Below are 13348 nucleotides of genomic sequence, written 5' to 3' on the forward strand. Positions count from 1 at the left end.
ATAATTTTGCTGTTTCATTAGTGGGAAAAGGTCAAGCGTATGGAACAGCGGAGTGTATGGAATATATTAGCATTCCTTGATGCATAATAAACGCTGTGTTATTCCTGTGCTGATACAGGCATGATGCAGACATTGTGCCTGTATAACATCTGTCTCACCCACAATTTTCAGTAAATTCGACCTTAAGCGTCAGTTCTTTGGTGATGTCTCACAGGCTTGTAATGTGGTTCGTATGACTAACTGTAAGCTTAACATAATGGACCAATTTAAACCAAACTACTTTACAGAGATTTACAATCTTATTCCAGCAATGCTTCTCATTTTGGAGAACCGAAAAATTTTTCTCTTGCTATTTGTCCCAAAGCTTCACGTTTCTCAAAGAACAAACCAGGAATTGTTCCTGAAAGCTAGACAGTATAAGGATTATACAGTATATAAGGCTTTACGTAGTGTATATAATATTACATATTATTACATAGTAATAACCTCCTATAGCTCCAGTGCAGACATGGCATACTAAACTCACTTAGCTAAGTACATTTGTTTACATCAGAGATCATACTGTTTAAATAAAAAAGCTGCTTGCCCATGTAAAGAAAACGCATGAGTCAGTCAGCTCAGGATATGACACAGTGTTTGTTGTATGTGAGCCTGTGTGTAAGTGTGAGAGTCATACCCGGGGTGTGGGAACTCGAGGTTTTCCTTCTGCGCTGCTTCTCTTGCTGTCCGTCACCGACTCGACTGAACAGCCTAGAGGCAGAGGCAGCCTCTGAGCCACAGACTGACTCACTGCAGCCGATTCTGCAAAACTCTGTCAAACAGCACAACGATATGCATTAAATGAAAATATATCACAAATCAGAGCATGTCTATTACATTGTCAATGAGAAAATTATTGGCACCCTCCAATTAAAGCAAAATCTCCATCAGTGTAACTCCTGCTGTTGATAACTTGGACTAGAATGAATTTCCTGGTTACACCACCGTCGCCTCTGATTTGCTCATTAGGGGTAAATAAAAATTTGATCATTTGTATCTAAATTTCTGTAAATTTGCTTTGCGACAACGTCGATTAAAGCACTACACAAATAAAACGGAAATGAAATGGAAGTCAGACTATTCTTTTAAAGAACCATAGATTACATTTGACAGATGCCCTTATTCGAAGTGACTGATTTTTATCTTATTTCATAGAACGAGCAATTGAGAGTTAGGGGCCTTGCTCAAGGGCCCAGCAGTGGCAGATTGGTGGACCTGGGATTTGAACTCACAACCTCCACTAATAAAAATTTAAAAAAAAAGTAGTAATACAACATGTTTAAATGACTCTTTTTTTTAATTATATCAATGTAACTTCATTTTAATGGAGGGTGCCAATAATTTTTGACCTTGCTATAATTAAATACGTAATACATTCACCGCTATATAATAAATAAGGTTAATATATTCTGGAATGGGGTGAAATAGTGGTGTTTTGGATTGAACATGGAAATCCTTCATAAAGTTAAATGATGTTATACTGCATTGCTGTTGAATTCTCAATTCTGATTGGCCAGAAGACCTGGCAGTGGCTCCGCCTTCAAGGTTTATATTAAAGCACTGGTTCAATTTAGTTCTAAAAACTTGGCGTTTATTAACTTGGCGTGGAAACAAGTGTTTATAGTTTCATAGCTACTTACGCTGTAGTGTAAGCCATAATAGGAACTTGTTTCATGGACGTTCCACAACATTAAATGAAACTATAAAAGGATTGTTTTATGGAAAGTACATCACGTTCATTAGTGAATCGTTGACAAATTGCTTCAGGATGTGATGCCATTAAAAAAACAATCAACTTCAGGGTGGTACCAGTAATTTCTTCGCGTCGGCCGCATCACTCCGCTCCATCTCTGATTAATTTCGTATAATGTCCTGGCATGTGTTATTCCTCACCTAATTATACCAGGATATGACAAAGGATTTGTCAGTGTTACATCATCATTCCTGACAAACACTGTGTCGATAATTATACTACAGAACATTATGCAATACTTATAATTACGTATTAAACTGAACAAATAATAACGTTTGGTTTGCTTGTTCTGCAGTAAGATACAGAACACATGAGCGCCTGTAGCATGTTCAGCACTTCACTGTACCAGCCAATGGGAAACCAGAGAGAAATAAACAAGCAATATAACACTAGCCTTATGCTGCACCAAACACTAAAGCTACACACACTCCATTTATCCTGTGAGAAATCAAGACTCAGCCCAGCAGCTCCGTATATGCATAAAACAATAAATCAATAAGACTCACTTGCAGTATATGAAACAATTTACATGACAGTTAATAATAAAATTTCTCTAATGTTAGTCACTCGTCTACTCACTGATACAAACGTATCAGGGTCAGAAATCGATGTTTATTTTTCCGTTCTCTGGAGTTGATTCTCAGAAACGTTTATTAGCTTTATGAGGGCATTTTATTTTATAACCGTATAAAACACACAATGTAACCCATTAATGCTAAATTCAGTATTTTTATTTGTATTCATTTTCTTTGCTGTACATAACCTTGTGAGTCATAGAACGCAGACGGACGTGCAGAGAATTAACCTAAATCGGTATACAGGATAATAAATATTACGAATAAAAAATAGGAAGTAACTACAGTTTTTTTTTTCCTGCCCGTACATTTAATATATCTGTGTGGATTTGGTTATTTTTAGTGGCCTGTTTTTGCCCCGAGCCCCTGTGTTGTTCTGACCCTGACTGATATACATGACTATGGTTCGTACTCACCCTGTTTGGAGCACCGTCTAAAAGAATAAAAAAAAAAAAAGAAAAAGTTATACAAATGCAGTAACATGCCATGTCATCATGAAACACTGGAATAGGAGTAGTGGATGATCATAGAATCCATTTACACAATATTAAAAAACACTATATTAAAATGTCACTCATTGAAACATTTTGGTTCTCGGTTATTTGTCCTAGCGCTCAGAAAATATTCTGATTCTGTTCACACCTCTTCCATAGATAAATCCTGTATCTAGATTTAATCCTGATCTGATTTTTTTCAACTTTACAGCATTTTAAAAGCATTCTGTTAAATTCTGTTAACAGGACCCAAAAGATAAAGGAGTGTGTAAAACAAACCTAAACATTGTAGCTTTGCTTCCGACAAACAATTTACAAAAAGTTCCATACACTAAAAGGTTTTAAACTCCCTCTTGCAGCCTGTTTATCTATCCTGAATCATCATGGGAGCGGTACCTGGACTTCGCACGGAATCTAGCCCAACTATCACTTTGGTGGTCCCTGTAAACCTACACATTCATGCAATTATCCCTGATTATCAGCCAATCATGTGGAAGCAGCACAATGCAAAATAATCCATGAAGATTCAGAGCAAGAGCTTACATTTATATCTAGCAGACACCCTTATCCACAGCGACTTATAGTTGATCTCATTTTATACAACCGAGCAATTATGGGTTAAGGGCCTTGCTCAGGGGCCCAGAATTGGCAGCTTGCTGATCCGAACTCTTGACCTTCCAATCATTTGTCCAACACCTTAACCACTAACCACTTTATCTCAATGGTATGATTGTGGTTGTTTCAGAAACTGCTGATTTTCACACAATAGATTCACTAGATTTTAAACAGAATGGTGCAAAAAAATTTAGCTGTAGTTTTATGGACAAAAAATGTCTTGTTGATGCGAGATGGTGATATTTTGAGCTGAGAGGAAAGCTATAGTAATGCAAACAAGCTCTCTTTCCAACCGGAGTGAACAGAAATCCACCTCAGCACACAAATGAACATGAATCTGAGGCTACATAGAGCATTGACATGGAGGGAAACTGCCTCCTGTCTTAGTGCATTTACAGCCGGATTTAAATCTGATTTAAGGCACACAAAGTGAAGTATAAACAAGGTCTTAGAAAGATCTGATTATATCGTCACCATCTGTGTAGCATAAATAAAAAGCCATTATGTTCGCACCTCTGGGATCCACAGAATCGAGGTGAGCGACGTCGTCTTTAGGCACCAGATGTGGGGGGAATGGGAAAGCTCCGGGGAGGGCCATGAGACCGACTCCTGCTCCGAGAGACAAGCCTGACTGGTGTGGTGTCAGGGGGAAGCCTGGAGCATGATGGGACAGGTGCTGGAGCTGCTGTTGCTAAGGAGGCAGGCAAAGAGGTCACTAACGGCTCAAAGGTCTGACTTACCCAATAGATAACTTATAATGTGTGCGAATGAGATCCGTTCATTTGTACGCTTCATAATAACTATTTATAAGTGATGCTTAGTATGTAAAGTCATAAGGACAGCTGAAATTGTGAAACTGTACTGAGAACACAATGGTAGGAAGTACACAGTGTAATGCATGTGTCTGGTCATGTCAGTGCTGCAATAAGGTGTGATCGGTGATGTGAATGAGGAAATAAAAACACATACTCACCCCTATGATAGCATTCAGGTCAGCCATGCTCACATGCTTGGATCTTTCAACTGCTTGAGCCACCTGGTGCTGATGCTACATAAATACAAAAGGGTCCACATTAAATCCATCTTTCCAGCAAAAGAGCTTCGTTTTTCTAAATAAAACAAATAACCACAAGCCTTATTTGTTCGCCTATAAGGGTGTAGTTTCCGACGATGACATCAAGACTTTAAACACAGAGTCGTTTATATCTTTAAGAGATATGAATAAACCCGACATAAATTAATACAGTGTTTGATTTCTTCTGGAAAAAAGGTTTGAGTGTCCATGCCTCGTTTCCTGGGGCTGCTACAGAGAAGCATGACAGGATGGAGAGAAATACACAGTGCACAATAAAATACATGTGGTAACACATCCAAACGCTGAGAAAAGCAATTGCTGGTTGAGTATCTCAGTATTTCTAGCCAACAGAAGATGAAGCTTGAAATGAGTGAAATCAGCGTTTCTTTGTGTTATCAGCAGCTCATAAGGGGAAGTATTAGATCCATTCAATAGATCCATTAGATCCATTACATATTCAAGATATTTTGTTTTATTTTTTGTCAGCTTGGTTAATGGACTTAATAATAAAAAGTTTTTGCATATTTTTTGTTTTTATTTTGTTTGTTTGGTTTTTTTTATTACACTGTGGATTTCAATTATACCCAAACTGTAACGGTTTAATTTGTATTATAATTTCTAAGTATATTTATTTAGAATTAGATTATAAAATTATAAATTATAATTTGTTGACGTTCTTAATAAGAAGTCAGTGCAATAAAAAAGTGAATTCCAATTTATGTGACTGTACAAAAAAAAAAATAATCTAACGATTAATGAAAAGTCCTTGGTTGTTGGTTTTGACACCCCCCACCAAAACCCCCACTCCACCACCAATTTTAGTCCGTCATTCATGTTTACGCAAAGAAATCTGCATCAGACAACAAACCCTTAGGTGTCTTCAGTCTATATATGCTGGGATTTTGCTCGTTTGAATCTGTCCAGCTGCAACATACACAAAGTCCAATGCGCCAGTTTGAACTGAAGGAATCATTAAAGCTCTAATTAATACACAACCATCCAGTGAGCAGGTCTGTAGTGGACACATCACTTTAGAAATGCTGTCTATTTGACTCAGTTTAGCCAAACAAGCTAATTTCCTGTTATTGCTCCTACTGGACTCATTTGGGGTATTATGGCTCAAACATCCCCAGCATGCTCTCTGTTCGCCTGGTAAAAAAAAAAAAACAAACCTATAAAATATTGATCGATGAAAGGGACGAGAGATTAGACTGTGTTGATGACCAGCTCTCTTGTAAATAATTAATGTCTAAATAGCTGTGAGAGGAAGAATGAGGGCCTTCTGTAGTAAGTAACACTTTCATTCTAAAGGCTGTGTGCATGTGTGTGTGTGAGGGTGTGTGTGGGTGTGCGTGTGTGTGTGTGCGCGTCTGTGTGTGCCATTAATTTCACTCACCTCTTGGGACAGGAGAGGGATAATCTGAGTGCATATAGCACTGAGCCGCTTCACAATCTCCGCCTGCAGGGAAATGCACACATGCATGCGTGTAACAACCCACACACACACACACACACACAAACACACACACAAACACACAGAGCTCAGAAAAAATCTTATCAAGCAGCAGAGGACATATTAAACATGACAATCGAGGGCAAGCAGTACAGTTCCTGCTCCAGTCTATCTTTCTGGAGATGGAATACTGCGTCAAATAAGCGAGTCTGTAAAGCACATATTCACCAAGAACAAGTGATGTGGTGACTTTAACACACCTCGCACACCTTTGTTAAAGACAACGTGTCCAGACATGTTTTAGTTCCATCATGCCACAGCAATTTGTCAACAGTTACTTTTATTTAAACGAATGACTAAACATGTATTTTTTTAAAGCGATTTCTAGTTACATTAGCAGAAAACATAGGGGAACACGTTACTTCCTGTGTTATCTCCTAGGCTATAAACCAATCGATTTTATCCTTTGCTAGCATTCACGTGTCACAAAACTCACATGTAAATAAGCTTTACCTCTGACACTGGAGACACCTCAACTACACAGTAGTATTAGTGCTACTCAAAGAACTCAGGTTTCAGAGATTCCTTTAAATGTGCCATCTTGTTTTAAAGTAAACTCGGAAACCCGAATGGCCTAAAAAAGGAGAACGACACTAGGGGTCTTATCAGGATTAGCCTTCTTTGCATGCGTGTATATACACTGTTGTTCTTCAGGGGTGTCCTCTAGGTTCTCCGGTTTCCTCCCCAAGTACAAAGACATGAGTTGTGTACTGACTGGCATTTCTAAATTGCCCGTAGTGTGAGAATGGCTGTGTGAGTGTGTACGATTGTGCCCTGCAATGGGTTGGCACCACATCCAGGATGTCCTAGAGCGCTACAGAAAATGGATGAATGCGTGGATGTGTGAGTCTCCAGCATCAGTGCGTTTTTGTAACACATTTTCCAGCAGGGAAAAATCAAAACAGTCTTTCAGTAACATAACACAAGCTGCTTTAAAAAGAAAAAAAGAGGGTGATGAAGGAACTGCTGTTGCTAGCTGCTATAAGGTTTTCTCAGAGGTTCCACAACAATAAATGCAACTACAATGGTTAAAAACTAAATGTTGCTCAATAATACATTTGAAAGTTATTTCCCTATAACAGCAGGTCCCATGTTAGTCTTTACATATTTTATTAGTAGAAATAACACCACACAATTAGAGAACACGTTTTCCTGTGTGCTTTAGTAAGGATTTTACGAACAAGTTTGGGATTCCATGTCAGTTTGTACTGACTAATTTTCCGCCACGGTGACAGAAATTCATTTGTTTATCCCAAGGGTCGGCGACCTTAAACACTCAAAGAGCCATTTGGACCCGTTTCCCACAGAAAAAAAACACAGGGAGCCACAAAACCCTTTTGACATCTAAAATGAAGATAACGCTGCATATAGCGTTTTTTACCTTTATGGAAAGTGTAGAAAAAACTGTAGTGTGTTGCATTTATGAAATCAATGAACTGCTACGGAGTAAACGAAATTTTATTTCTGCAAGCAAACAAAAATATTTTGAACAGATTGAACTAACCTTAACAAAAAAGATGCTGGGTTGAAGGTTACTTTCAAATAAAATGTTTAATGTCTAATTGAGTCTTCTTCGTATTCATGACATCAAAATTTTAACTTGCCGGCTGCAGCCAACCAAAAATGCGTCTGCTTCTGTGTCGGATTTCGCAAGTCGGCGGTTATGACGCATATTTTGAGCGACAAAAAAATTTAACACGGTTTATTTTAATGTTACAAGAGCGTCATAGTCTTAGAATTTAGAATTACATTATTTAAACAACTAACTAACTAAAATAAAATACATTTAAATGAAATATTTATTTTCCAAATCTACAGGGAGCCGCAGCAGAGGGATGAAAGGGCCACTTGCGGCTCCGGAGCAGCGGGTTGCCGACCCCCTGTTTATTCTGTTATGTACCGAGTTACGTTAGAATTTCTATTGATTACTTTATGATGTGATGTTCCCTGAATAATAATGTGTCAACTCTGATGCACATTCACCTAGTTGTTCCTGTTCGTTACGGAAAGCATTAATTCTTCCAAGAAAGAATTCACAACTCGTGTTATAAGTTTCTTACCTGCTTCTGCATCTCGATATTCAGCCCATACGACATCTCGTAGTACTACGGCAAAACCAGAAGTAGATAATTATTGTCAAAACAGGCTCTGGTTCCGATTCCGAGCCGAATGAAATGAACTACTCAGCTCGTCTGACGTTAATAAATTAACTGCTGTTTATCATTGAAACTGTCTAACGAGCTCACTAATGTTTAATCAATCTAGAACTAGAAATGAAACAGCATTATTTATTACTAACCAATTTTACACCCTTATAACACGAACTGTTCCATGTAGAAGAAAGTGACGAGGGGAAATGGAGGAAGCCCTACGTTTTCTCAACTGGCTTTCAGTCTTTTATTGACCTTGCCAAACTTCATTTAGGATTAACTGCATTTCTCTTATTCTGCCATAAAAAAAACAAGGCACTCACCATGATGTAATGCCTGTGCATCTCGGTCTTCTCCGTGGCCAATTTCTCACATTCCAACTTCAGACTGAGAGAAAACAGAAAACTGTAACTTGGGTTACTGAATAAAAAAATAAAAAAAATCTCTAAAATCTCTGAACAGAACAATCTAGAACTTTTAAAAACTTTTCTGGTAAGGTACCAGACATACACTGGCAGCTAAGTCTGAAACCGAGCGCAGTTCGTTCACTCGGTCAGTTCATTAGGAACGTAAAATCTGTCACGTGGAGCCAGAAGTGTGAACCCGAGGCTTTCTGTAGGAGGTAGCGCGAGTTCGATTGCAATGGATCTGAGCTGTTATTTGCATTAAATTGAACTCGTACTGCACTTCGGGTTCAGGAAGTAAAGTAACCTGCGAGTGTTTTAGCCGATTATGAGCATTAATTTCCACAACACGTCTGTAACACGAGCGGCAGGTGAACGCAGAAGATAGACGTAAGGTGACTGTCTGCACATATGAGCACCAAAATAATAATAGAACACAAAAATGAGTGAGTCGTGTTGTGTTCTCCATGATGCAAGATGAACGCAAGTGCACCAGGGTTTGACAGAATGAACCGAGTCTAAAACTAGACCAATGCTACAGCGGCAACAGGAACAATCGTATTCAGATTCGGACCACAGTGTTAACTGATATCCTCACCTGTGGTACTGAGCCTGGAAAAGCTGGAACTCCTCTTTGATGTGGTCCAACGTCTCCAGAACGGTGAACTTCATGCCCGCGTGGCCTGGCATCAACGGAGCCTAAGAGACAACGAAATCCAACATTAAATCCAACTCACTTATATTATGACTGAATAATAATACAGTATAAATACAGCACAGCTCAACTTATCTACAAATGGCTGGAGTTCACCAACAAGCATGTGGTCCCAACAGACCAAAACAAGAGTGTGCTACATCAGGAACCAGTAAAAAACGTTTACACACAAATATAGATAAGATTTTTAAGTCCAGTGCTACACTTTTACATACATATGTATAAAAAGATATTATAATAACATTTTAAATTGTAAGACAGTGTAGAATCTGTTAGAATTCTGTCAGATTCTGTCGAAATGCTGCGTATGTAAGAAAAAGGAAGCTCTTTGGTAAATTTGTATTGAAGTGCACTTAAAAAATTATATTCCCTTATACACACACACAAGAGAAACAGATTATTTTCACACAGAAGCAATTTGACATTAAGTAATACTACACTCACATAAAAGGACATATGATTACACATTTCAGCACAGTGTTTAGTGCACACTTGGTTGTATGAGCATTTTGTACAGTGTTCAATGTGGCACGGTGTTTAGCCTATTTATGTCTATGTTCATGCTGAATTTTTTGCACTTGTCAAGGCTTTTGTCTGTGCAGGACAAATTCCCCTTTTCGGCCATAAATACTGCTCTATTCTATTTGCTCTGGATTGCAAATAATGGCGCTTGCAAAACTGCAGCCTGAAACAGTAAATGCTTTGTTTCACAAAACTCCTCACATGCTAGCACGCAGGCCTGCGGTCCTATACCCTACCGACGAGGCACGTCATCCAACACGATCACGCCTCATGAAGGAAAGCTTGTGGACACCAGATGGATAGCTCATGCTTGCTCAAGCAGCGTTTATTCATTTCTAGGAAGCCTAATATCCACCAGTCGATATCTGCGACATAACCAAGCATTAACTTTTTACCTTCAGATTTCAGCCCCTCTTCTTCTGGCGTTATGTAAACTAATATGTGCCCGAGAACAGCCGCTGGCAAATACCCATTTCCTTCTGAGTGAAGAAAAACTGGTGTAACATGACGTCCTGCCTTGCTGTGCCAGGTAACCTTTAATACAAAGATAGCTTGTGTACATAATCCTGATAAAATAAAGAGTAATGGGGGTGAAGAGTGCGTAGTTTAGGCTGGGAGCAGCTGTGCAGGCAGCGTAGTGGAGATACAGCTGCTGAAAAATAAGAGGTCATTACACACACGCTACAGACAGTATGACAAAGCACTGCATTATCGGCCAGGCTACTGCACACACTGCCATCCTGCAGGAATACAGCCATCTATCTCAATGTTTTACTGTGTCAGGAGAGAGAGGGAGGGGGGGTTTGGTGGGTGTGTGTGTGTGTGTGTGGATCACAGGGCTGTGAATAAGGCGCTGCTGAAATATTCACTACATGGTCCACAGATACAGAAGCAAGAAAATGTGTTTAGAAAAGGAGGTGCACGTTTTTAGCAACATATCTGTTAACACAATTATATAATAATTATAAGTGTATTATCCAAGCCGTCATCTTGTGTGATACATAAAAGTAAACATTAAAAAAAAATATGATCATCAAAAAGCATTTTTTGTAATTAATTTCTAACAGGGGGGCACGGTGGCTTAGTGGTTAGCATGTTCGCCTCACACCTCTAGGGTTGGGGGTTCGATTCCCGCCTCCGTCTTGTGTGTGTGGAGTTTGCATGTTCTCCCCGTGCCTCGGGGGTTTCCTCCGGGTACTTCGGTTTCCTCCCCCGGTCCAAAGACATGCATGGTAGTTTGATTGGCATCTTTGGAAAATTGTCCGTAGTGTGTGATTGCGTGAGTGAATGAGAGTGTGTGTGCCCTGCGATGGGTTGGCACTCCGTCCAGGGTGTATCCTGCCTTGATGCCCAATGACGCCTGAGATAGGCACAGGCTCCCCGTGACCCGAGGTAGTTCGGATAAGCGGTAGAAAATGAGTGAGTGAGTGAGTAATTTCTAGCACTGCTGCTAGCAAAGAGTCACTAGTTCTTTAGCTAACGGGTCCTGCCTGCTCCCTGTTTTCGTTGGTTGCAACATTTGTCCAATCACAGGCATTTCAGGCTTCAGGCTTTCTCTGATTGGCTGAAGAAATGTATCTTAGTTGCACACTAGCGATGCAACTGACAAAAATGTGTAAATATTTTAATCAATCAGATCTAAGGCACCATTTACAAATTTTTATTAACATTGCAAAAGGGAACGGACATAAAAAAGGTGCATGCATGGAAATGTATACTCATTTACTTTACAAATCTTTTTATCCGGCTAGCTTATATGATCTAACCTGACCTGAAGCAGTAAAACATGACAGGGCATGCTGTTATACAAAATGAATCCATGACATGAAGGTGTGTTGTGGCACGATGCGAAGTGAAGTTACTGTCAGAGACAAGAATGGCGTAATTCTCCGGTCCCAGCAAATCCTCTAATGTTTTTACTAGTAATAGTAAAATAGTAATACTCCATTAGCAGTCTTGATCTGTTTCTTTCTTAAGCAGATAATAGATAAGTACAAAGTCCTAACAATACAGTGCACCGGCAATGAAGTTTACAAATAAACAAACAAAAAGATGGATGGATGGATAGATGTTCACTTTATGCAAACAAAAAAAGATAGAAGCAATAGACAGACAGACAGACAGACATGCAGACATGCAGACAGGCAGGTTACTGTAAAGCATACAAAAAAGATAAATATATATACAGACAGACACATAGTTAGACAAACAGACAGAGACAAACAGACAGAGACAAACAGACAGAGACAAACAGACAGAGACAAACAGACAGATAGGTAGACAAACAGACAGATAGGTAGACAAACAGACAGAGACAAACAGACAGAGACAAACAGACAGAGACAAACAGACAGATACAAACAGACAGAGACAAACAGACAGATAGGTAGACAAACAGACAGAGAGACAGACAGACAGATAAATACTGTCTTCATACAAAGAAGATAAATAAATACAAAGACAGACAGACAGACAGATAGATAGACAGACAGACAGACAGACAGGTGCATCGTGATTTTCTACTAGGCAGACAGCGTACTACATAAGTTCTAGCCTACCATCATGTACACTACTGTCATACCCTATACAGCAGGGGTATCAAACTCAGGTGTAATTATATTTGGCCCACGAGATCATATCAAATGTGCATTACAGCTGGCTAGCCGCATGCTCCGCTAATACCACAAATCCCAGAATGCCTTGCCACTGTATTGACGCGTAGTCACGAACATCAAGCGCCCGTCATTCTCTGTTGACAGTCTTTAACAACCATGTTACAGTCACATCGGGCAGGTTAACTAAACCCTCCACAAAAATGGCCAAAGAAAGATGGACAATAGGAACTTTCAAGACAGATGGGAGGCAGATTATCTGTTCATGAATATAAAGGACAGACCTGTTTGTCTTGTGTGCTAACGGAGCTAACGTGTCTGTAACGAAAGAATATTACATAAGAAGACCCTAGTCGAAAAGTTGGATTTTCATTGAATGAAATGATTATTTTTGGTTGTTTTGTTGTTGGTTTTGAAAAAGATCCACTTTAAAAAGGAGCTTAAAATGATCCAGTGAGAGGCATTCATTCATTCATTCAATCATTCATTCATCTTCTACCGCTTATCCGAACTACCTCGGGTCACGGGGAGCCTGTGCCTATCTCAGGCGTCATTGGACATCAAGGCAGGATACACCCTGGACGGAGTGCCAACCCATCACAGGGCACACACACACTCATTCGCTCACACAATCACACACTACGGACAATTTTCCAGAGATGCCAATCAACCTACCATGCATGTCTTTGGACCGGGGGAGGAAACCGGAGTACCCGGAGGAAACCCCCGAGGCACGGGGAGAACATGCAAACTTCACACACACAAGGTGGAGGCGGGAATCGAACCCCCAACCCTGGGAGGTGTGAGGTGAACATGCTAACCACTAAGCCATAGTGAGAGGCATCATTTATTTTATTTATTTAAATAAGAAATGAACACCA

The 13348-nt window shown here is 39.6% G+C and overlaps 2 protein-coding genes across 5 annotated transcripts in view; one reads left to right on the plus strand and one right to left on the minus strand.

The window, feature by feature from the left end:
* The window catches only part of plpp2a (phospholipid phosphatase 2a), a 227450-nt gene that overhangs the window by 45145 nt on the left and 168957 nt on the right, over positions 1-13348 (plus strand). The gene's annotated exons all lie outside the window — the stretch shown is intronic.
* Positions 1-13348, minus strand: part of tle2c (TLE family member 2, transcriptional corepressor c) — a 28369-nt gene that overhangs the window by 7746 nt on the left and 7275 nt on the right. For 3 of the 4 annotated variants that reach the window (XM_060870425.1, XM_060870408.1, XM_060870398.1), the window contains exons 2-9: positions 9217-9317; positions 8538-8601; positions 8125-8169; positions 5948-6010; positions 4450-4524; positions 3990-4167; positions 2784-2800; positions 677-811 (exon numbers count right to left, since the gene is read on the minus strand). In XM_060870425.1, the coding sequence (XP_060726408.1) occupies positions 677-811; positions 2784-2800; positions 3990-4167; positions 4450-4524; positions 5948-6010; positions 8125-8169; positions 8538-8601; positions 9217-9317 (678 nt within the window). The remainder of the gene's footprint in view (positions 1-676; positions 812-2783; positions 2801-3989; positions 4168-4449; positions 4525-5947; positions 6011-8124; positions 8170-8537; positions 8602-9216; positions 9318-13348) is intronic. The other variant, XM_060870416.1, reaches the window with a different exon arrangement.

This window comes from Tachysurus vachellii, chromosome 1 (genome assembly GCF_030014155.1).
Source record: "Tachysurus vachellii isolate PV-2020 chromosome 1, HZAU_Pvac_v1, whole genome shotgun sequence".
NCBI classification, from domain to species: domain Eukaryota; kingdom Metazoa; phylum Chordata; class Actinopteri; order Siluriformes; family Bagridae; genus Tachysurus; species Tachysurus vachellii.